Genomic DNA, 25,542 nt, shown 5'->3' on the forward strand with positions numbered 1-25,542 from the left:
AAGTCACATAATTAATTAAATGAAGTCCACCTGTGCGAAATCTAAGTGTCACATGATCTGTCAGTAGAAACACACCTTTTCTGAAAGGCCCCAGAGGCTGCAACACCACTAAGCAAGAGGCATCACACCATGAAGACCAAGGAGCTCTCTAAACAAGTCAGGGACAAAGTTGTTGAGAAGTAAAATTCTGGGTTGGGTTATAAAAAAATATCCAAATCTTCGATGATCTCCCGGAGCACCATCAAATCCATCATCATCAAATGGAAAGAACATGGAACAAACCTGTCAAGAGAAGGCCGCCCACCAAAACTCACAGACTGGGCAAGGAGGGCATTAATCAGAGGCAGCACAGAGACCAAAGGTAACCCTGAAGGAGCTGCAGAGTTCCACAGCAGAGACTGGTGTATCTGTGCATGTGACCACAGTAAGCCGTACCCTCCATAGAGCTGGGCTTTATGGAACAGTGGCCAGAAAAAAGCCATTACTTAGTGATAAAAAATAAGAAGACATGACTTGAGTTTGCCAAAAGGCATGTGGATGACTCCCCAAATGTATGGAGGAAGGTGCTCTGGTCAGATGAGAGTATAATTGAACTTTTCAGCCACCAAGGAAAACGCTATGTCTGACGCAAACCCAACACATCCCATCACCCCAAGTACACCATCCCCACAGTGAAACATGGTGGTGGCAGCATCATGATGTGGGGATGTTTTTCAGCAGCAGGGAGTGGGAAACTGATTCGAGTCGAGGGAAAGATGGATTGTGCTAAATACAGGGATATTCTTGAGCAAAACCTGTTTCAGTCTGCCTGTGATTTGAGACTGGGACAGAGGTTCACCTTCCAGCAGGACAATGACCCAAAGCATACTACTAAAGCAACACTCGAGTGGTTTAAGGGGAAACATTTAAATATGTTGGAATGGCCTAGTCAAAACCCAGATCTCAATCCAATTGAGAATCTGTGGTCAGACTTGAAGATTGCTATTCACAAGCGGAATCCATCCAACATGAAGGAGCTGGAGCAGTTTTGCCTTGAGGAATGGGCAAAAATCCCAGGGGCAAGATGTGGCAAGCTCATAGAGACTTATCCAAAGCGACTTGCAGCTGTAATTGCCGCAAACAGTGGCTCGACAAAGTACTGACTTTAGGGGGGTGAATAATGAAGTTTTCTATTATGTTGTCCTAAATGTTGTTTGATTCACAATATAAAAAATAAACACAACTTCACAGTTGTAGGTATGTTCTGTGAATGAAATGATGCACACCTTCAAACAATCCATTTTAATTCCAGGTTGTGAGGCAACAAAACATGAAAAAAGCCAAGGAGGGTGAATACTTTTGCAAGGCACTGTATATACAGCATTTTATTTTTTTATTAATGATTTTTAATTAAAGACAGAACTTCATAACCGAGGCATCAATTACATTTTGGACAAATAATAAAAAATGAAGTCTGATATACTGGCGTAATTTGGCAAAAAATAGCACAATCGAGTTGCACATTCTAAGCACAAGGTATCATATGGGGCAGAACAGTAAAATAAAAAAAAGTAAAACAGGAAGTACCTGTCTACTGGGAGTGCTCCACAAATAATTCTTCACGATATATAGTATTTTTTATAGCTTTACACTTTTAATGATACTCATGTGAGTAAGGGCCTTTTCCATGCAGTGAGTCTATAAGAGTCAACCTCTATTCTACCATAAAAGTGGTCAATAACCGTTGTTAGAGGGAGAGACTGGTCTGCAGGTTAGAACCCCTACTCCTGTCCAAATCCCTTCACCCCCACTTCCATCCAAGCAAGAGGAAAAAAAATATTCTTCCCACACACTAACCCAAGGAAGTCAGCATGTGTGTTGCTAACATAAATGTGATCACTCCAAATGAGGGTCTCACCTGTATTTCGACATCATCTCCTCCAGGCAGCTGAATAGTCACATTAAATAAATCCTGAAAGCTGTCTTCCTTAGCCTCCCCTCTGGCAGTTACTTTGTTGTCTTCCTTTTGTTCAGACACACCGATAATATCTGTAATTGTATATCACTATCAATATATGCAAACATTCAGAAAATTCAAAAAGATTAAAACTTTTTAGCACTACAGTACCATGAAATGTCATAACGTAAAATTAAAGCCCAAAGCACCATCGGGGCGCCCAAAAAAATGTGACTTTCTCACACCTTCGGAGGCTGCAAGAAAAAACGTCACTGACGTGGCTAATGGCCATCTATCGGAGAAACAATTGAAGAGTACAGAAATCAGTACACCTTATATACGTGGATTATGTAATTATGTAATTATGGCCCTAAGAAACAGGTACCCTGAAAAGGATCAAAATAATGTCTGTAATACATTTTTTTGTGGCGTAAATTTAGCCCTCTTAATGTTTTTTAAAGGGTATTTTAACCATATTTGCCCACTTTTTACAAGAGTTTCCCGGAAGATGGCAGCGGGGGATGGGGGGGGCAGGTAGAAGGTGTGGATTTTGTGGCATAGCGAATTGGTCCCGCCCCACGGTAGAATGCCGCAATTTGCGGCATTGAGCAGAGGTGCCACGATGACACAATTAACTATAATAATATGGGAAGGATCCGGGAGGCTGGTCTACTCTATTCTATCAGGAGCCCAGGAGATCTCTCCAAAACTTGGGAGCGTGGAGAACTTAGCACAATGGGTTCCCTATTAGAAAGACAGACACAGGCAGAAAGATAAAGAAAGACAGTGAGTGTTCTTCCTAAAAGAGTGTGTGGGAAAAACAACTTGATTTCCAAGGGGACGATACTATGTGCCTATCTGGTGTAGGTTATCCCGGTGTAAGCTAAGCAGACAAGGCAGGCATGGCACAAAGCAGTTAGGCCCAGTGATATTACTGCAAGACAGCTGTCAGATCAACAACCCCGAGATACAATTTTTTTTTTTTTGGGAGGACAGAGCCACTGCTAGCCTCCTTAGCAATAGAGCAGCTCCTTCCCCTACCAACAGAGGTCTCTCGTCTACATGCATGGAGACAACTAAAAACAGGTCCCCACAATCTAAAGGCCTGAAGATATATGGAAGCTGCTGCAAGGTTTTTTTGGGAAATCAAGTTGTTGGTCATCCAGTTTTGTGTTTCTCCTGGATGGCAGATCAGCCTCATGCATTCAAAGAAGCAGGAGACTCATCTGGAGGATTGCCAGGGTTCTGCAAGGCGTCAGGGACGCCTGTACATGGATTAGCGTGATGCTTGGAGGAAAATATATAAACTACTACAACATGCTCAAACAAATCTGAAAGTGGAGTCTGAAAGTATAGCTCAAACAACTCAGAAATAGTCCATTCCTTATAAAGAAGAAATAATGCATATAAGGGTGCATATAAATCTACATTAATGACAGGTCACAATAAATCAGCATTTCCTAACAGTAATAGCAAGCAGATAGAAAAATAGTTATGTTAAAAAATAAAAATCATGACAAAGTCAGAAAACTTTTTCTCATAAGACAAAATCAGGCACAACAGATTTACTTACATACAATATTTATTGACCAAGAATAAGCAAACATTAAAAAGACATATGACAATGTAAGTACACCCAAACTGCTTCCCTCTCAGTAAAGAATGTAATTTAAAAAAAAAAAGAAAAAAGAAAAAAAGAGGTTGCTAACTAAGGGCCTTAATTCAGCTGCTGAACGCAGATTCCCAATTCTCAGGAATCTGCGCTTGCGCAGGATCCATTCTACGAGTGTGCAGAATGGGTCCTGCTCAATTGCACTTAAGCCCTTGAATGTCTCTGCCTGATTGACAGGCAGAGGCATTTAATGGGCGGTGTGGGGACAGGGGCAGCTGCCGTTCCCGGAAACGAGGCATGTCTACCCCATTTTCCGGGAGTGGCCAGCCCAAAGACTGTGTGGACATACGCAGTCTTCTGGGCTCACAAGCTGGCCAGCCTGAGTAAGCTGAGGCGCCATCCACCACCACGACCATCGACCAGGGTCTGATTCAGCAAGGATCGCAACTGCAAAGCTGCACGCAGGCTTTAGATATGAGGTATGCACGCAGGCAGCTTTGCAACTGCGATCCTTGCAATAATGCAAATGCAGCAGGAAGTGTATGACACCCCTTGCTGCTTTTGCGATCCCAGCACTGCGACGGAGGTCGCAGGCTGGGATCACCATCGGGACCATCGGTGGTCAATGGTTGCGATGGTGGACAGCGCCAGGCGGCCAACAAGCTGAGGAAGCCTCAGCATACTCAGACTGGCCGACTTGCGAGTCCATCAGACCGGGTACGTCCACGGAGTCCCTGGGCTGGCCACTCCCGAAAACCGGGGCAGACACGCCCCGTCTCGACCCTTAGATGCCTCTGCCTGTCAATAAGGCAGAGGCACTTAAGGGCTTGCATGCATCTTAGCAGGACCCAATCTGCATTCAGTTGTGCACGCTGAATCAGGACCTTCAGTAATATCATCAGGATGCGTTATCTATTTAAAATAGCAGAACCTTTGGCACTTCAGTCTGACGTATGCTTATCAATCAGGAAAGTATTATAAAACTTTTTACTAATAATTCCGGCTAAATCTGTGCAAACTGCTGGACGCGATAAGTTTGGGTACACAAAAGCCCAACTTTGGGCAGATTTTTGCTCAGGAGGGTATGAGCAGAAATAACAGGCGCCCACGACAATTGTGCCCTGTGGCACAAATAACTAATTAGCTCCCGTCACTTTAGCTTGGAGCTGTGGCCGCGTTAAAACAATTCAATCCCACCATTGAATAAGATAAATGATTTACTAATGAAAAACACTGAAAACAGTTGGTAATCTACCCTAATGTGTGCATCCCAACAACCCCAAAAGGCTGCTTATATGATGCAAGGAACTAAATAGCTGAATCCAAGGATCCGTTTGCAAGGTTGAATAACAAAACACAAGACTTCTGGAGCCATGTCCTCAGAAAAAATGAGGCCAAAGTGGAGTTGTTTGGTTTTAATATACATTACATTTGCCAAAATCTAAACTCAATACATAAACCTCCTACCCACCGTCAATTGTGGTGGTGAGGAATGAAGAAATCAAGTAGGTTTGCAGGTACACAATGAAGCGATGTCGTTTCGTAACAACATATCGCCTACATCACTTAGTGTGTACGCATATTTACGCGCTCCCGCGGTAACTAGCGAGGGTCGCTAGGTTTGATGTGCAGCACCCAGTGCATTGTTGATGAATGACGTAACGGTGATCATTATATTGTTCATTAAAGTCGTCCAGTGTTGACGCACAATCACTGTTGACAAGCATTCGTTCTGATGTCAGAACGAATGCCCGTTGCTACAGTGTGTTCCTAGCTTATGATTGAGACCACCATGTCTTTCCCATGTAAATCCCTGCTCGAGACCCGGGTCATTCCCCTTTTCCAGCACTGCAAAAACCCAGGTTATTGCCATGTCAACACAGGTCACGGCTCAGTGTAAAAGGCTCCTAGGAAAAAATCCCTGCATTTCTTCCTTGTTCTCGAGCAGGGTTTTACGCTGGTAAGACCCAGGTAAGGCTCAGTGTAAACAAGTAACACAGGTCATCCAACCTGGGACCAGTTTACAGCATGATGATTGGGTGAAATCGGAAGGTGTCTGACAGATGTCACCGGGTAGGGAGAGATTACATCCTCCCCGTATGGTCCTGATGGTTTTAAACCCAACCCCACTTCATATGGGGAGCCTGTAATCTCTCCCTGTCCGTCTACCACGTGACAGCTGTAACATCAGCCACCCCCCTGGAAGGACATTGGCCACCTCCCCTGGAAGGACATTAACCCCGCCCCCCCTTCGGAGGTTGCCGGAGTCTACGGTGCTTGGTGATTACATCATCTCCAAGCACCAGCACTGCACAGTGTGAAGGGCGCAGACAATGGGAATGTAGGAAGTTCCAAGTCTGACCTGGGAATTTGGTGTCAGTCGACCCCGGATTTTTTCCTAGGAGCCTTTTCCACCGAGGAGCGACCCGGATTGACACGGCAATAACCCGGGTTTTTACGGAGGTGGAATAGGGGTATTATATAAAATGCCTCTGAAATTCTAATAGTGTCTAAGCTCTGCAGCAAAGATTCCAAACTGTAACTAAAAGACTGATACATTCCTAAATTCCATCCCTACAGGCAAATACGTTCGGGGCAAGATCAAACTTTAGCTCCTCTAAAGGCCCTTCAGTAACGTTTTTGCAGATGCAGATCATGTTCTCGCTTATATTAGTGCTGTCATATATTGAGCTTTCCAACTAATTACCTGAGAACAAACAGCACTTCTGATACAATACTGTTAATATATTCTTTAAAATATAATTTTGTGTCTTATTATACTTCAAAGTCTACTATCAATTTAGACCACAGGTTCTCAAACTCGGTCCTCAGGACCCCAAACAGGGCATGTTTTCCAGGTCTCCTCACAGAATCACAACTGAAATAATTAGCTCCACCTGTGGATCTTTTAAAATGTGTCAGTGAGTAATGAATAGACCTGTGCACCTGCTGGGTAACCTGGAAAACGTGACCTATGTGAGGTCCTGAGAACAGCGTTTGAGAACCACTGATGTAGACCATAACTTATATTCATTATATTGTCCTGTCCCGAGTCCCATGCATCACTTAAGAGTTTTTAAAAATTCCATAAGCAATGGTTCACTGCAGTGACATTTTTTTCTGGTGTATATTTTCTAGCAACGAAGTATTAAAAACTTGGACACCATTCAAAAAAAAGCTGTGGTACAGAGACATTTCACATACTTGAATGTACGCAAATATCCTGGGCGTCATACAGAGAATCAGACCATATTTACACACACACAACGTTTAGGCGTATGACCCATTCATCTGTGACAAAAGGGAGCTGAGCCGTGACGATTTAGTGAAGCAAAGTCACAGAAAACAAGGCCCTCATTCAGAGCCACTCGCTAGCGGCAGTACGCTCGTTCCGAGCGATGTTCGCACATCTGCGCATGCGTACGGTTTTTAGTACGCATGCGCGAACCAGTCAGTGCGGCCGAAAATCGTTGGTACGCAATATAGCGAGGGCCTGCTATTTTGAGTGACAGAATGAGGCGTATGTGGGTGGTAACAGGGGAAGGTGCTTGAAAACGGGGAGTGGAGATCCGAACGCAGGCGTGCTTAAAGGTCAAAACGGGCGTTTTAAGGGAGTGCATATTTAATACAGCAGCGTCATTGACCACGTCACTTGGTTTTTTTTAACTCAGAACTGCTCGCAAAATAGCGGTTGAAAACACCAACCACAAGAATAGCGAGCAGTTCATACGCTGTACGATGTACTCGATTAATCTAATAAATAGCGGACATGACGTATGGTGCGTGCGGCCAGGGGGCGTTTTTATCAAAAAAACGAGCGTATGTTTTGCTCGCTCGTTCAGACTTAGAGGTGGGAACAGACTGCAATTTGTGAACGGATCATTTGAATAGCCACCCCTTGTTTTTGAACGAACGACCACAAATAGCGAACGGCTCTGAATCAGGCCCCAAGTCTTGTACCGAACTGCTGTATAGGAGCTGGCCAGGGTGCTGAAACGGCAAGAGAAAGTGAGAGCCAATCAGCAGGTCTTTTTCAGATATGGACACTGATGCAATCGTTGCAGCAATTTTTTACGTAATGCAGCTGTGAAAATATGCTATTGGTTGTAAAGATAACCCGAGGCTAGGGATGTCCACTGCTGCCTTCTCATCTGCATACTTCATCACTTACCTGTGTAAATATTGGTAACATCAATGCACATCCAGTAGCCATCTTGCCCTTATGGCAGGTCTGATCCACTGCAGCTCTCCTCGCCCGCTGAGAGCTCTCCTGCTGCAAATGCAATCGCTAATTTATGTGCGTCCTTGAAACGGTGTTCAAATGGTTAAACACGCCTGTAGTTTTTTGACCACCCCCAAACACTGACTTCCAGTCACACACACTGCGAGTGGATCCCCTGTGCGAACGTAATTGCAACTCAACAGTGGCACCCACGTACTGGGACTTGTATGCATGCGCACTGGCAAACAATCGCTTAATCTGCAAAAATATCGCCACTGCGTCCGTCTCTGAATCAGGCCCAGAGATGGAAATGTGCCCTGTTGCTTAACAGCAGCCTAGAGAGAGGAGGGAGTCAGGGACTGAGCAGGTTCACATCTGAGGCAGACAAAGAGTGAAAGACAGCCTCAAACAAACCATGAAGATGCCCCAATGCAGACACAGTAACCAGAAAGGTGTTAAACATCGGGCCACCACCATCAAATAGTAAAATCACTACCATCGGAACAAAAACATTGATGCTTAGTAATCATCAGTTTCTGAGGTCCATCCCAACACTGAACCTGCAGACGGACTCCGACCTCCACTCCTCTACTGTGAAGTGCTTCCTCTCCAGTGTGATGCTCCCGCTCAGGCACACACTCTCGGTGAACAGGAGACACCAGTCATGGAAGTGAATGCTGTTCTCGGACAGGGGCACCATGGTGAGGAAGAGCAACAGAAAGCCCAGTAAATACACAGTACATTGTGCAAAGAGAACATTGCTCATCGCTATATTCGGCAGGTGGGGAGGGGTGCGCATAGAGGCTGCAGAAATATGCACAAGTGCCCCAGCCCCGGAGACATGCTGCTGATAATGCTTACGGCAGCTGCAATACAAATCTCTCATCCAATATCCTCCTGCCCTTCCCAGCACATCCCAGTGGCTGGACCCCAGCCAGCTGCAGGGCAGCAGCAGTGGGGGTTGTGGTGGCACTGGCAAGATGCAGGGGGCACGAGTGAGAAGCAGGGGACTGTGGTGGCATGGGGTAGGTTGTTATGAGATGCAGGGTGCTTTGGCAAGATGAAATTGCTCCTGTGCAAAGCCAGGGCAGGTCGCTAGTTATGCATAAATTTACACTTTATCGTATTAACCTCATGCTAAATGCATGAGATAAGTGATCCATTTGACACAATGATTATATAGTGAGGCTCATTTAGAGAATAGGGTGTACATCTGATATTTTGCATAAGATGAGCATTTTCATACTGTGCATATGCACTAAATAGCACGTTTTATATAGTTTTTGTGTATTGCCGACATGCATTTATTTACTTTATGAGGGGTACATTGGGGGTCGGCATGGGCTTGCAAACATTGGCAGAGTGCAGAAAGTAATCTAAGAATAAAATATTCTGATCCTTGCGCTAAATATTCCTTTACAGCAGCTAGTTCCTCTATTGGAATATACCAAATCCCATAGAAGTCTATGGTGTCTATGGTGTCTATGGTGTCTATGGTGTCTATGGTGTCTATGGTGTCTATGGTGTCTATGTACTAAGCAGTGATAAGTGACAGAGTGAAAAGTGATAAGTCTGTGATAAGTGCCAGCCAATCAGCTTCCAACTGTCATCTCACAGGCTGTGTTTGAAAAATTACAGTTGGGAGCTGATTGGCTGGCACTTATCACTGCTTAGTACATAGACCCTTAATAGTTAAAGTATAGTGGACCTCAGCACTAGGATACATAGTTGCACCAGATGTCTTTATATCAACATTTGCTAAAAAATAATAGAGTTCCAGAAAAAAAACTAATTTCAAAGCTTCTTCTTTTTCTATTTCTTTTTGCTTGCAGATGTTCCCAAAGTTCAGTTAATCACATATATTTAAAACCCAATGTGCACATAAGGTTTCTTTTCACAATTCAGATGATTCGGAATATATGCCAAATCTTTGCCAACAATTGTAATTATATAGTAACACTAACATTCGTAAGTAGTAACACCTACATTCGTAAGTCGCCCTGTGGCAGCCCCCACAATCTTCCTACGTTATTATTATTGGTTTGTTATAATTTCTACAACTGCTTAAAATGTCTACTGATGTGTGTCCTTTTATTAACATTTATTTTGCACTGAAGTTATTACTCCTTTAGTTTTGTTTATTCACTTGTTCTACACAATAGCTCTATGTATTACTAGCCATAGTCCTATTTTCTAAGCATGAGTATTCCGAACAAAAAAATTTATTTATTTCTATCTCTGGTTGCTGAGTTCTACCAACCCTACATGCTGTAAAGAGTGCCTGACTGAAAAAAATATATAAAACACATATTAGATAGATTTTTGCACAGATAAGTATAAAACAAGATAATCCACATCAGGTACAGTAGTATGAGTAATGCTGGGTTCACACTATACTATGTGTGTACACAGCGACAGAACAATGCAATGTAACGATACATCGCAAGCGCCATAGACACTGCACGATCCGGTGTGCAACGGTGAAATTTATCTTTACATTACAGTGATATTTTGGAGTTTGTAAATAAAATGTAAGAATGGGCACTTTTCACTGTTAATTACCGGCTCCAAGGAGGTACACGCAGTAGAGGAGCAAAAGATACTACTGTTTGATTTGCCAGCAGGGCTGGGCAGGAATCACTTGCTCCGCCATAGCGTAGACGCCGTAGGTGAAACCACAGGGAAGGACAGCTGCGGCAATCACCTAATTTACTTCCCTGTGGCTCCACCCATGGTGTCGACACCATGGGGGAGCACGCATCAGAGGTCACTTCCTCCTAGTTTACTCTGCAGTACTGCAGCTAGGTGAGCTACCAAAATTAAGGCCGCGAGCTACGGGTAGCTTGCGAGCTACAGGTTAGAGACCACTGGTGTATAGGATACTAAGGATACTAACCGCTGGTATAGTGTGTACACAGCCTAAAGGTGCATATACACTACACAAGAGAGGAATGACTGTACGATTACAACATTGTAATCGAGCAATCGTTCATCATCCTGTGCAGTGGACAATGTGCCCACACTGAACGATATGTCGTTCAATGCAGGCACCCTCCCTCATCCCCGAACATGCACGACCTGACGATATCGATAGGTTGGCCTATATGTTCAGGCGATGACAAATGCCAACAACAACTAGTGGGAACGCGCATCGCTGGTCGTTGCCGACATATTCACTGCACAATTAATGAGCGATTGTATGATAACGATGTCGTAATCGTTCAAACGCTAATTTTTCTCGTGTAGTGGATACGCGCCTTAATTCTAAATACCTTTTGCTGATCTCCACTTGTCCTGACCAATCTCACTGCCAGGAGCAACCACTGACCTGACCTTACTCTGCCCAGTGTATTTTAGAAATTGTTTTTTATTCACCTGGCTTGTATGTCTGTAATATTGTGCATATTGTATTATATAGCGTGTCACAAAAATTTACTTTTTATTAAAAATGTGTTTCATAATCCTTACATGCTCTCAATTAGATCAAATCAGTTGGCTAAAGTGTAGCATTCAACAGCTGTCATGTTCAGGCCAGTCTCGGGTCAGAAATAAAACAAGTTTGAAAACGTTAAAAATAGGATGTGTCTATGAAACCATATTAAAACTTAAAAGCTAAGTTGTTCTGCCAATTTCTGACTATCAAATAGGAATGGTTCCATATAAAAAAAACCACAGAACAAGATCTCCACACACTTAGAGCCGTATTCAATTTGAGCCGAGCCACGATACTTATTCGCGTCCCGGACTTTGCCTACTTCACCTGTTTTATAGGCAGAAAAGCATCACGCGCATGCCCGCTTTACCCCGCATTAAATTTGAAAGTACGCGAAAACGGGACCCCACGAAACTTGAACAGACGGAAAGTACTGTCAGATTTGGAGAAATCAGCCTAACACCCCCCAAAAGATGCTCTGACATGGGGGTTCACTATGATACTCCCAGATTTGGCTTGTTGAAGTTATCTGGTGTTTTTAAACGGACTCAGTAGCTGATAAATAGCGTTTTTCTATACGTGGTGCAGAATAGTATTCATGAGTATTTTTTCCAGAAAATAACTTATCCCAGCAAATTTGGGGTACTTGAAAATGGGGGACAGCATATTTAAAAGTTGCTAAAATGAAGTTGAAAAAATTGTGAAAAATCCACCTGCCGCAAGCACCTACAATCAAGAAAACACTTGGGGCATACTTGGGGACCACCCCAGAGTCAAGTTCGCTAGTTTTTAACTTTGTCCCCCCAATATTTTTTTTGCGCCCCCTTTTTCAAAGTAATATTTTGGGGTGTCCTTAAATGTTTTTTTTACATTTTTTGACACCTTTGGGGGACTGTCTGAAGGCTGCACGGGGGTTCCCGCAACGTTGCACCCCAAAACCCAAATTCTGCACTTTTTTCCGCCTGCTATTCATAGCGAAACTTTTTCGCCTAGTACACTGCATTGACTTTTCGCCTAGGCGGTAAGTCTTTCAAATTGAATACGGGGTGAAAGCAAAACAGGCGAAAATGACGTCATCGCCGAAAAGTATCGAGGATCTGGACTTTTCGTCTCAACTTGAATACGGGCCTTAGTTGTTAGCCAGCAAAATAGATCCAATTTGAATGTAATACCTGCCTTTAAAATGCAAAACCAAAACAGAAATGACAGCGGAAATATATTAAAGATTGTTTAGCTAAATAATTTATTTTATTTTAAAATATATATATATCCCTTACATCAGCAATGGGGAACCTCAGGCGTGGGGGCCGTATAAGGCCCCCGAAACCATTTGGTCTGGCCCTCAGAGCTTTATTCTGCTAGCCTCATCTGGCTAGCAGGGTGCCTAGAATGGCACCCTGCAGCCAGAATCTATGCAGCAGTGCCATTTGGAGCACTCTTAGGATGCTTCAGATGGTCACACCGCTGCCCTTACAGCTCCCCGAAGCATCCTCAGGATGATCCGGGCATTGCTGTAATCACTGGCGATTGTGGCCTACCCCCCATGTGACTTTACACGGATGGGGCGTGGCCTGCACCAGGCCCGCAATTAATGTTATATATATCAAAATGGCCCTCGGCAGAAAAATGGTTCCCCACCCCTGCCTTACATAGTCCTCGTTCTCCACTTCAATACTCACAAAATACAGGAACAGGGTCCTCCTTGTTCCATGTAGGCATCCAAGGACCTTGGCAAAATAACAAAACAACGGTCTGTCCCTGAGAAGGGCCATGCCGTAGATTGACTGGCAATGACCTGTCACTCTCTATAGAAATGAATGGGGAGGTGATTGGCTGAGACCGTGGGAACGGCGCTCTCAGCCAATCAGCGTTTCCACATTCATTTTATTTTGCCAAGTCACGTGGATGCCTACATGGACCGAAGAGGATCTGACTCCTGTATTTTGTGAGTATCAAATTGGTGAACGAGGGCTGTGTGGGGGAGAGTTTTTTTTTTCTTAATAAAGGTATACAATATACAGTGTGTGTCTTGTCTTTATTTTTTTACATGTGGACTACAGATGCTAGCAGGCCCTAAATGTCCAGGCATGCTGGCACTTGTGATTCTAAGAAGTGCAATCATGCTGGGGTAGGCTTGCTGGGACTTGTAGGCCACCTGTAAAGAACAATGGGGTACATGTATGAAGCAGTGAATAGAGTGGTTAAGTGCACCAGTGGAGAAGTTGCCCATGGCAACCAATCAGCTTTGATGTTGCATTTATCAAGAACACTCTATAAAATGATAGGAGGAGCTGATTGATTACTATGGGTAACTTCTCCACTGGCACACTTCTACATACATCTACAGCAATATTACTTACCCATACCTAAAGCCCAGATGGGGGGGAGAGAGACTTTCCTAGGGATTCCAGCCCTGGGCTTACCAGTTTGGGGCTGGTTAACATTATAGCAGGGGGACACCAAGCTGTGGGTCTCCCTGCTATAGCTTTATCCCCTGGCTGGTTTTGCCTGGTCCTGGCATCTGGAAAATAGGAACCCCATGCCGTTTTCCCTCGATTTTCCAATACAAGGTGTGAGGCTGGTTTGGCTTTGGAAAGGAGCGACCACACGCATTTTTTGCTCTTAAATGTAACTATATGGTCATATAGACAGACATAATATAGGCATGTCTATATTATGACTAATCTTCCTGCTAGGCTGTTTTAGCAGGGCACCGCGGAAGCATGTCCGTAAGTGCTGGGCACGTCCCAAAAGTGATGAAAAGAATATGCCCCCTTTGCTTGTAGCCACGACCTCTTTCTGGGCACAAGCAACATTTTAACTGTCAATAATTTAGTTGGGGTCAATGCAATTAGGAGAGAGTTTGTGAAAGCAAATTTGTTTCAAGAAACTCGCATACATCAAAGCAAAATTAAAGTCTTTCCTGCATTTTGGGGTACAGAAAAATGTATGTATAGTAATTTTGCAGTGTTTTTATACAAGTTTGTAAAAAATTGGGATAAAAACTTTTACCTCTCATCTGCTGGTTAAAAACCCCTATCCCATCAATTCAACACCCAACATACCTGTCCCACATCATTTACACCTCCATGTACCTGTTCCACATCATTTAACCCATTATTGAGCTTTTTAGAGAATTTCACCTAAAATGTCTTTATTGCCCAAATTATACTATTTAAGTGCATGATTATTCTTTGGGAGGGATGTATCAGTGGTTCTGCACTGTGTTCCAACATCTGTATCTTAAAAAAAAAAAGTTTTTCCTACCTTTTCACCTGCTCAGGGGGCTGCGCACAAAAATGTTTTCATTTCATCAGAAAAAGCAATGCGAGTTTGGATTTGGATTGCAAATGTACTTTGCAGTGCAAGTTCGTCATGAAAACGGCTTGCAGAACCCATATCGCACCTAATTGGATTTACATTGATGGCTGTAGACAATGTAACTGTGTCTATAGTTTGACTGTCGAAATTTTGACCCCGCCGACCTTATGATTTGTCTATATTTTAAATGTCAACAATGTGACTGTGTCTACATTTTGACCCTGTCAACACTTCAACCTCTATATAGTGTCTACAATTTAACCCTGACAAATTGTGACGGTCTACATATTGATTGTCAACATATAGTGCATGTCTACATATGGTACCCGTCAACATTACGGTGTTTATATTTTGAGTGTTTAAATTTAGACTGTTTACGTTATATACCGAACCCGGTCTCGCCACCTGGATTGTGCCTTGCATCAGCGAGACTGCACCTTATCCCCTCCAGTTCCCTCCAATCACGCTATGACTGCTGTCAGCTATGTACATGGCACCTGTTTACTGCTACTCTGCATTGAATGGGACAAACTGCAAAGCAAAGCGGGACAATGCTGTATTTACTGCAGTGGTGACAGAGCCTTCAAATCCAGAGTCAGAACAACTGGGAGAAATGAGGCACCAGTTATTAAATATATATGGCTGACAACAAAGTTATAATCATATACAGGAAAATCTAGGTTGCGGAGTTCAGATTAACATTTAGCAATATTATTAATTTACAATTAAATTTTTTAAACAATTGTCGAGCTTTGTGGTCCAGCTTTGGAGGAGGTCCTAGAATTGTAACATTTTTAATTATATAGCAAAATTAAAAAAAGGCATGCACATTTTGCATAGGTCAGTGACAATTACATGGATAAATCAAATTGTTTTTATAGTCATAAACTACCATGATCTGGTTGAAAAAGCATCCCCAGGACAGCAAAGAGATCATCCTAATGCTGATACCAGGGGGGCATGTCACATACTGTCAGGGTCCCTCTACAGAAGTTATCTTGGAGGCTTATTCATTTTGTACCGCCTACCTCTCTCTTGGTGCCCCTGAGCAGTCCATAACAAGGGACAAATTGCCATAATGACTAAAGCACCATGTTTATACTGAAATGTAAGCGGCACACACAATACTTGATAAAGACAGCCAGACCTCTTGTGGATGCTATAAACCAGGGCTCGACAAATCCTGGGGGCCAGGTAGTCATGGCTACCAGATTTTGCTGCCTGGCTGAAGCAGATCCTCATCAGCTCTGGTGGAGATTCGTGCCTATAGTATTGCGGTGTTCATATCATGCACAGGACTGCATGTGCCGAGTGTCGCCTGCGGTGACTGCTGTGCCTGTGTCCTACCCAGCCTGCGCTGACGACTCCTCTCCATCCTGGCCGGCTCTGATCCCTGTTGTCTGTCCCAACCTGGATGTCTACGGTCTCCTATCTCCGACTGCATAGAGCTCTCCGGTAGTAGTCTATGCGTGGCCAGGGATTGCGGAGCGGCTTCAGAGGGATAGTGGTGTGACCATGAGGGGAGGGGGGTTTTGTTGAACTTTCTGGCACCATTGTTTTATGTGAAATGTGGTCTGTTATTACTGGAGGGGGAATCAGAGGAGCTGTGCAGAGCAGTGAGGGGGCCTCCGTATTACTGTATCCATTAAACTGTGACCATTTTGTGGACTAGTATAGTGTGTATAACACACAGAGCTGTGCTCCTTACTCACTCCTGTAATATTTTTTGGGGAACGGTGGTCTGGGTCCTACAATTTCATCCTGGCTCCTAGATTTTAGAAAAAATTGTCAAGCCCTGCTATAAACATTATTCCTAGCACTCCACCCTTCTACTCACAGCTCCTGCCTAAACTAGGGAAGGGATGAGTAAGAAGACCTGTCACAAACAAAGCAATACAAAAATTGTGGCTTACACACATCCCATACAATTTAGCTGCACTGTTGATGTATATATAAAACACGACAGAAGCTAGGCAGAGATGGCATGATCCCCCATTGCTGGCAGGAAATTACAATGCCATTGATCTGTTTATTAAATACATACCACATCTAAGGTCTCTTAAATATATTTTTATTCATTACTTTTTATTTTATTTTTTGTAAGATTTCAACTGGAATGAATGGGAAAACGATTATTTACAGTATTAACACTAATCACAGGGAATGTAACTGTACATTAATCAATTCCTTCAATTTTACAGCAGAGTCCTGTCCCTAGTGGTGGTGGGCACAGCAAGGGTAAAAGGTGACCTTGGTAGTTTGTACACACATCCACGTGCTGAATGACCCAATGCACCCAGAGCACTGGCATATAAAGTTTAGAGTAACTTACACCTTCATTCTAGAACAATCTTCAGTCACTGAAATACTATAAGACAAGTAAACCCACTGTGTACAGTATATGATGAATATTAATCTGTGTATAGAAGTAAATCAATTAAGAAATATGTTGCTCAATGACATTACCCTGCACGAAGAGATATTATCATTATGATGCTTCTTCAGTGTGATCACTGAAGAAGCATTACCGGATACCTATAGGATTACCGAATAGTGGTGTCATCATTGGTAGATGACACTGGACACTAATGTATCTGTGTGTGATGTGCCATGGAGCAAAGTTATACAGCCAATGTAACTGCTCCCATTCTCACCTTGCCGCAAGTTGTCCGCAGCTTCCCCCGCATTGTGCTGCCCAGGCAAGGAGAGCCCCGCCGCCCGGCTCTCCGTATCGCTCACCATACTCCCAGCTCCCGTCCCCGGTCACTTGTACAGAGTGTACGCGGTCCCAGCACATGCAGTGGTGTCACTACTAGTGCAGCAGTGATTTAGCACAGCCAGAGGTCACCCTTCCAGCTTCCACTTGTGCTGGGGGCGGCGCTGCGTCCTGTCTGTGGTCGCTGACCAGTCAGGGAGAGGGGGTGTTCCTGCTCTAGCTGCCGGTACATGTGGTAATATGTGTAGAGGTGACAGCACACCACAAGTGCTCCACATGTCAAACACTGGAGGTCACTAGTGCAGGGAAACTTCTGGCAACAATGGAGACTACTACAATTTATGGCACAGTTACAACGACATCGCTCCCTTTCCCGGGCTTTGCAGAGGTGTATTATTTGCAGTGCACCTACTAAACTATTAAAATGTAACTTTTATTACTTCCTCAGGGTAAATCATCATGCAACAGGCTGAAATGGAGTATACGCATGGCAATGGGACAATGAGCCAATGTTACAGTGTGTTCTGTAATCCAACAGCCCCCATAGAAAGCTATGGGGGCTGCTTCTGCTGTCGGAAATAGAGAAACCGGAGATATCTGCTGCAGTCCCTCCGTGGTACATCCAGGGGATCCTTAATTTTTGTGGGTACCCTGATAACGGATGTTTTTTTAGAGGGATATCCCACAAAAATTATTTGATAAATAGGTCCCTAAGGGCTATATTTACAAACCAGGGATACAAGGATTGGAGCTGAACATTTATAGAAGCATTAACTTTCAGTGTAATGGTGCCCACACACATAGCGATTTTTTTCCCGATCTGGCCGATTCCGACACAGTGGAACGACAGATCAGGTAAAAAGTGCCCAAATCGTGAGTCCCCACTCACGATGCGATGCGCCCCCCCGCAGGTCGCACATCGCATTGTCAGATCTGCCGCGCAGTACGGCAGATCTGTAAATGTAGGAAACAATGCACTATAAAAAGGTCTGGCTGCAGGAGATCGTATGAAGATTGGACAGCATATCGTGTGCTGAGCTGCTGGGGACAATTTCAAGGTAAATCGGACACATCGTCGGATCATAAGTATATCGGTATGTGTGTGGGCACCCTAACACCCAGCATGCTTTAAACTGAGTGTTAGTGCCGCTTTAAATTTTCAGCTCCAACCTGCCAAGAAGCCGCTTAAGCTGCGTACACACGGTATGACTTAAATGAACGATATCGATCATATCGTGCATTTTCGCCCACCAACGACCTGCGATGCGTGGGCACGTATGGTTATCGACCATCGCCCGTACATCAGGGTTGTCTTAACGGCAGCATGGGCCATGGGCAAAACAATGCATTGGGGCCCCTACCCACCCCTTCACGGGAAAAAAATGTAAATGGTCAATAAAATGAAACCCTCCTGCATGCCCATCAGACCTCCCACACATGCAGAGAGTCTCTGACTGGTCTGAAGCCGGCGGATGAAGTGAAACTGGGACCGAGGTGAGTACTCGTCACCAGGGGGGATGGGGTGGGGGAGGTTAGATCAGAATACAGTGCACCGGTGGCTGTAAGTGTTGGCATCCCGACCGCTGGGATGCCGAACACATCCCCTGCCAAAATACCTCAGGTAGTGACCCATAGAAATAAGTATTATTGAGTCAAACCATCCAAATTGAAATTGTTAAAACAATGTCGCACAAATAATATATAAATGTAAGTAGCTGTTTTCCTATTTTACTCCATGTGTCCATGTGACATACAAATTTAGACCCATTGACTTCCCCAGCTAGATCATGCCCCCTATATGTACTTGTGCTGCTGATAGCAATGGCACGGACATTTGTCAGGGTAGAAGGATCCTTCAGAGTAAGCAACAGAGCTAATCTCATGGGGCTAGGCAACCCCAGAAACCGAATCAAAAAGACTCATCTGTGCCTGCATTGCGTTATTGCTACAACCATGTTAGTTACTGAGGAAGCCCCACACCTGTGCAAACACATTTGGAACAACCCCTATACAGAACTATCGACACGATTCACACAGCTTGTTATTTTTTCTTTAATCTTCTGTTTCTTTTGGATTTGAATATTGTTACAGTTACACAAAAAAATCAGCAGATCAGCTTTACACTCCACACAATGGTATATTTAATAAGCTGCATACATACACAACGATTTTATTTACCAACGATTTTATGAACGATTTTCTGTCAGATTTTTTAAAGTGTAATGAACGATTTTTTTGAACTACAAACGATTTTTGCATATTCCCTTAATGAAAATCGTTGAGTTGACAAGTCTGACTGAACTACAAACTACAAACGTGAACGCGCATGAACGATAATCGTTCATCGTTTGACTCAGAAAGTAAATGATTGTTTCAAACTATATCGTTTAACGATAATCGTTCAAAAAATCGTTCTGTGTGTATGCAGCTTTAAACTTATTACTAAATTTTACAGCAATATTTTGTCTGTGAAGACTGAAATCACTGTATAAATGGATCACTCCAACAAATTAAGAATTACGTTCAAATAAAGCTCACCAGCATTTATATAATTAGCAGTACATGTCGCCCTTATACGTGTAATACTAGTTAAGTGTTAAAGTTTACCTGAGTTACTCCTTTCCCGTAGCATATCGACACTGACACTGCTTGCTAACATGTGTGCTACTGTGCTGCATATGCTCCCGGTTTTACTGCGACTGCGCATACCAATCATCTCTCCACAGCTTCCTATTGGTCTGTGGGGTCATATATCTGTTTGGCAGACATCTTACGCTGATTGACATAAAGGTCTCACATATTTCCACAAAAGGGTTGTTTATGATAAATAGGCTCCAAATTGTCAAAGTGAAAATGAAGCCTGATAGGTTACTGGTCATTTGTTCTGTAATACATAGCAGGAAGTATCACAAAGATCAGCCAGGGATATCTCTGATTGAAATCCACTGTCTAAAATTGAGAGATTCTCCAACAAGTAAAGGCTCTTTTAAATGATTCTCTAATCTGATATATATTGGCAGCAATACAGTCTAATCCCACCTCCAAAATGTGTTCTTTCTTATAAAATATTCATTTTAATGTGTAAATATGGGCACAAGTACATTATAGATAGGGGAAATAAGGACTCTTTCTCCATATCTTATACTTTTTAGAGTTTGGACAGGATGAAACTTTTATATACATCATTTGCCATAATGTATGTGACCTTTAGGACTAAGCTCAGCTACACTGTAGCTGCATGTGAAATCACAGTTACTAGTAACATCACAAATCTACTTGTACAATTGCTGAAACCCCAGCATCGCTGTTTTCAGAAACTCCAAGCTGCGCAGTCACTTTTTGTGATACTGAAAGTTTGTTTTACTCTCTAAGAGCCCTATTGTTGTCTTCTGACATAACATGGGAACAATCAAGAGAAAAAAAACCTCCAGACAAAGTGTGGAGACCGGAGAAGCCAAGTAAAGCAGACCAAAAAAGCAGAGAGACGCAGAGGAAAGCAGGCAGGCCAGACAAAACCAGCCAAGAGAGAGGTGAGAATAAACAACGCATGTGTTGCAGGTGTACAGAGAGGCTGGGACAGGTTTGCTGTATTTATAAAAAAGAAAAAAGATCAGTTCATAAAAGCATGCAGCAGATGCCCCAGATTTTGGCAAGTGAGACACAGTAGAAACTCTGACATTGCTGGAGATCCAGGACAGGGATGCAGTCATTAGGCAGACCAGACAAACCTTTCAAAGAAAGAGTCTATAAAAAAGAAATCACTTACCACACTTACTTTGTATGCGCTACACACCACTCCCGCTCTTTGCCAGGATGTACCCAGCTGGGTAATAACGTTGTTACTGTGTCTCTAAAGCTGTGAGCTACTCACGTTACTCTACCGGGACGAATACAGCTAGTGAGTATTGGCATGAAGAGTGAAAAAGCCTCCAGTGGTAAGAGGCGAAACACGTCAGAGAAACTTGTCTTTTTGTGTCCCTTTTGATGGGTACATCCTGGCAAAGAGCGGGAGCGGTGTCAGGGCCGGACTTTCCATTAGGCAACCTAGGCGCCCACCTAGGGGCTGTCGGGTCCCAAGGGGCCCGTAGCCGGGCCCCACAAAATCCGACCCTGGAGAGAACCTACGGCAGTGCACACACACTGGCAGTAGAGCAGCACAGCAGCAGCACGGTCATATCCACTGTCGAAACTGGATTATTGGCTGAGACAAGATCAGTTTAAAATTGAATTGCAGCGACACCATCTTGCGACTGGCCGCAAGACGCCATTTTGCGAAATGGTCGCCTAAGCGCCATTTTAGATAAACTCACACTTTAGTACATGTGGCGATAATATTATTCGCATCAAGCGAATGCATGTGTGACCATCGCCAGAAGTTACGGCGATTCACCAGAAGCCTATTTCATGACTTTACGTATTATAAAGGATATATTTCAGAAATGGCTTTACAGTATGTAAAAAAATTGGATTGCATTAGATGAATAGAGCAAATGGCTACGTGACAACTAGCTTGTGTAGATAAGCTTCCTGGACAGTGTCTGCCCTCACTACAGGTGGTCTGGCTCGAATACACACCTTACATTAGCAAGCTTCCTGCAATGACATGATTTCAAAGACTAGAGTGTCATCTTAGGTCTGTCTCTTGTAGCTGGGCTATTTGCATTTCACACAAGAGACTGGGAGAATAAAGAGTTTTTTCTTTTGAAGCCTGGGACAGGTGGGGGCTGCTGACAGAGTGGGCATGTGGAACTATCTGGCTCAGCATGTCACACTGCTAAGATGTTCACTTAGTGAGAGTTAAGTGCACCCTTCCTCATACACACATTAATATGTCTTTATATCAAACCCCGAATACTCACACATGACATATTCACACATAAGGTTTAATAAGCTTTAAAGTATATGATTTAAGTTGGTTCAGTTAGTTTAAATGCTGAGAAATAAAGATATTTGATAACTAAGTTTCTATACATGTTAAGACAGCCGTGTTTGGTTTCAAACTGATGCGTACTCTTTCAACAGAATTCCGGTACTATCGGTGTGGAGATCGCATCATGCATTCCCAACTTATGGACCGCAGAGACTACAAGCAACAAAATGTATATTTTAGGAACAACTGTTAGGATGCAGCATGGGGAGGCAGGAGGCGGGAGGAAAAAGACCCTCAGTTGTTAGAGGCTGGGTGAGTCTATTTGAACCAGCCTGTTAAATGCACTGTAACATATGCTTCTCCCCTGGGAACCAATGGCATAAGCAAGAAACTTCTCTATTGTCCTGTCTATTCTGGGGGGGTATAAACATGTGTGCTCAAACACTGGGTCTTTAGTCTTCTTGCTGAATGCTGATTGATGGAGGTTTTCTTTCTGAATGCCGGGATCTGGTCCAGAGGCGCTGCGTATGTATACTGTACTTGGGTCTGTATAATTCCTTTGCTCTAAATTGTACACAGATCATAGCGTGTAACTGACTGTACTTTTACTTGAATAATACTTTGTGCTTTGGAACCACATGTTCTGAGTCTGGAGTCTCTATTTATTGTATGACTGCGTACGCAAATTAGCATCATCCTTAGAGGTTTATAGGAAGGATTTTAGAAGGTACAGGCAGGGGTATATAGAGGTTAATTTTAATATCGTCAGATGGGGGCTCATCGAGTGAAGTCACTTACCTACTCACACGGCACATACGGCTATCGATATCTCAGCAAAGGGTGGAGTGGCCACATGCAGGGTTTTCCTGCAACCGCTTTGTGCTGAAAAATCGCTATCCGTTTTCGTGTGAGCAAAGGAAGCTGAGAGGAAAAAGTTTGTTTTCCTTCGTTGATAGAACCTAGCGTTTAAAGGGGTGCCGCAGTACTGAGTACGCGGCTAAGTCGCAGGTTTGCGCATAGCAAAGACGCACTTTTGTGTACGCAGCTAAAGGTTGTGTGGTAGTCGCATTATTGTGTATGCGACTGGTCGCACAATAGCGTATATGTACTTCCGGTTGTGCTGCCACGTGTTTGAACAAAGCCATTGAGGTTTGCATTTTTTTAATTATTACCAATATCTGGGTTAACGTGTATTTTTCTGCGCAGGAAAAAAGTGTGTAACAGTGAATATTTGTTGGACAAAGTTAAGGGTATCGTATGATCCTTAAGGGCTAGGTGCAAGGGTTAGTCTAGCCAAATGTTGGCTAACCTTGACACTCCAGCTATTATGGAACTACATAACCTAGCATGCACTGCTACAGTTTTGCTATTAGGGCATGCTAAAACTGTGGCAGGGCATGCTGGGATATATAGTTCCACAACATCTGGAGTGTCAAGGTTAGCCAACACTGGTCTAGCCGCTCGGTAAGTAGCTTTACCATTCTATACACAGTAGCAGGTGTACATGTTGTCTTTGTTGTAGAGAGGTGAAGTGGGAGTGGCCGACATATAAACTCCCATAGGTGTGGAAGTTGCCTTACTAAATCTTATCCGGGTGTGGAAGTTGCCTTTTTCAAATCTTATCCAGGTGTGTGGGCACCGCCGACTTAAATCGTCCACAGGTAAGTGAAAGTATCTTGATTGTCTTTCACCAGTTTAAATCTTTATTGAAAAGCGTAGGATTTTGTCTCAGAATGGGAGCCATGCAAACAGTAGAGATGTTAGACAATGGAGGCGCTGATCAGATCGGCCCGTCGTATTATGCATACTAAGTACAGTACTTATGCAATAAGGTATTGTGATTTATGGTTTAATATGACGAGGAAGAGTGTTAGACCGTTTCCCAGAATTGGTAGTTTTGATAAAAATGTGTTAGATAATGTCCAGGATCACATCGGTCTGATGCGCTCCCGAGAGAAAAAGGTGAAATATTTTGAATGTTTAAAACTGTGGCAGCATGAAGTGGATGCGTGGCATAAGAATATTCAAACGACGCAAACTAGCGTCGTGAGCACATTGCCAGAAAATACGTCTGCAACGCTGAATTGCAATACGGGCGAGCCACAAAATGGCGTGCACGTGCGGCAATGTAGCATTGTGGAGAGTATTGCCAGCAGTTCACGCTCACCTCCCCCACCTTATGTGGATGGAGGTGCAAGTACAGTTACCAAAAATACCCATAAAAATGTAACAAGCAACTTGTACCCTCTCTTAAGCAACTATAAAGAAAATGTTCATGATGTGGATGATGAGCCTATTGTAATGTCTGCCATTTCCCATGCTGTGCAGATGAGAGATGCTGCATCACCACAATCATGAGTGGTGCCGCCATCTCCATCGGTAACAGCAGGGGAAGTGTTAACACCCGCTGCACCCGTAGAGGAAGTTGTTCATACCATACGTAGCAGCAGCAGACTAAACCCCCAGCTAGGTAACCAGGTCAGAGGTAGCAACGTTACCGGTCTGCATCCCATTCGGACGATAACTGTTCCGAATGGAAATGCAGATGCGAACGGTGTAGTGCCCACGAGGGAAGTAGTAATGCATTGTCCTTGGACAAGAGCAGAACTAAATTCCATCATAAATGATTTCCCCGATCCCAAAAAGGAATTAGCCAAATGTCAAAGACTTTTGAGAAATTTGGGTAGTTCACATGAACCACTAATAAAGATTGGTGTGTGGTGTTAAGGGCCTATCTACCACGCAATACCGACGTGACAAAATTTATCACGGATTGTATATTGGATGGTGACGTTCCCTTAACAGACCAAGTAAACCAAGGTAACAATTCCCACATTGTAACTCAATTGGGTATATATTTTCTAGTAGTAGTTAACTGGAACAAAATTTTCACAATTAAGCAAAAGGATAGTGAAACTGCAGAATATTATTGCGACCAGGCTCTGCAGGCTATCACCCAGTACACTGGTGTCAGGGTTCAGCCTAGGATCGGCCTCTCTCACCTCCTTGCCTGACTTCCTTGCGGTCAGACGTCTGGTGCAGTGATGGATGTGGGGCTGAGTATTTTGCCTTAGATGCTTTTTGCGAGCTTCCATGGTCAGTTGTGTGTTCTGGGGATCGGAGTTCCCATCATGGGCACCACCATGACAGTTCCTCTCATGTGACAGTACTCCTAACCTATGGTAGCATGATTCAGTCAGCTGATGCTGTGCTCCAGTAATCTGCTACCCCTGGGTATAAATCCGCCTCCAGAACTCCAGGAAGTTGCTGTTCAACTTCTTCTTCTCTGTTCCAGTGATACCAGCGTTGCTCTGTGCTAATCTTTCAGAGAGTTACTTCAGCCTGTTCACAGTTCTCCAGTTTCCAGTATTAGCTTCCAAGCTATTCTTAGTCTGAGAGTAGTTCTCTCCCAGTATCCAAACTGTTTTGTTT

General features: G+C 43.6%; 1 protein-coding gene across 1 annotated transcript in view; it reads right to left on the reverse strand.

Annotated features, from left to right (window-relative positions):
* The window catches only part of LOC148532387 (clustered mitochondria protein homolog), a 67,214-nt gene extending 49,817 nt beyond the window's left edge, over positions 1-17,397 (reverse strand). Inside the window, exons 1-2 of the mRNA XM_088467908.1 lie at positions 17,179-17,397; positions 1,898-2,028 (exon numbers count right to left, since the gene is read on the reverse strand). Coding sequence (XP_088324034.1) covers positions 1,898-2,028; positions 17,179-17,266 — 219 coding nt within the window. The 5' untranslated portion in view covers positions 17,267-17,397. The remainder of the gene's footprint in view (positions 1-1,897; positions 2,029-17,178) is intronic.
* Positions 17,398-25,542: the final 8,145 nt, after the last annotated feature.

This window comes from Taudactylus pleione, unplaced genomic scaffold (assembly GCF_031769625.1).
Source record: "Taudactylus pleione unplaced genomic scaffold, aTauple2 ptg000078l, whole genome shotgun sequence".
Classification (NCBI taxonomy): domain Eukaryota; kingdom Metazoa; phylum Chordata; class Amphibia; order Anura; family Myobatrachidae; genus Taudactylus; species Taudactylus pleione.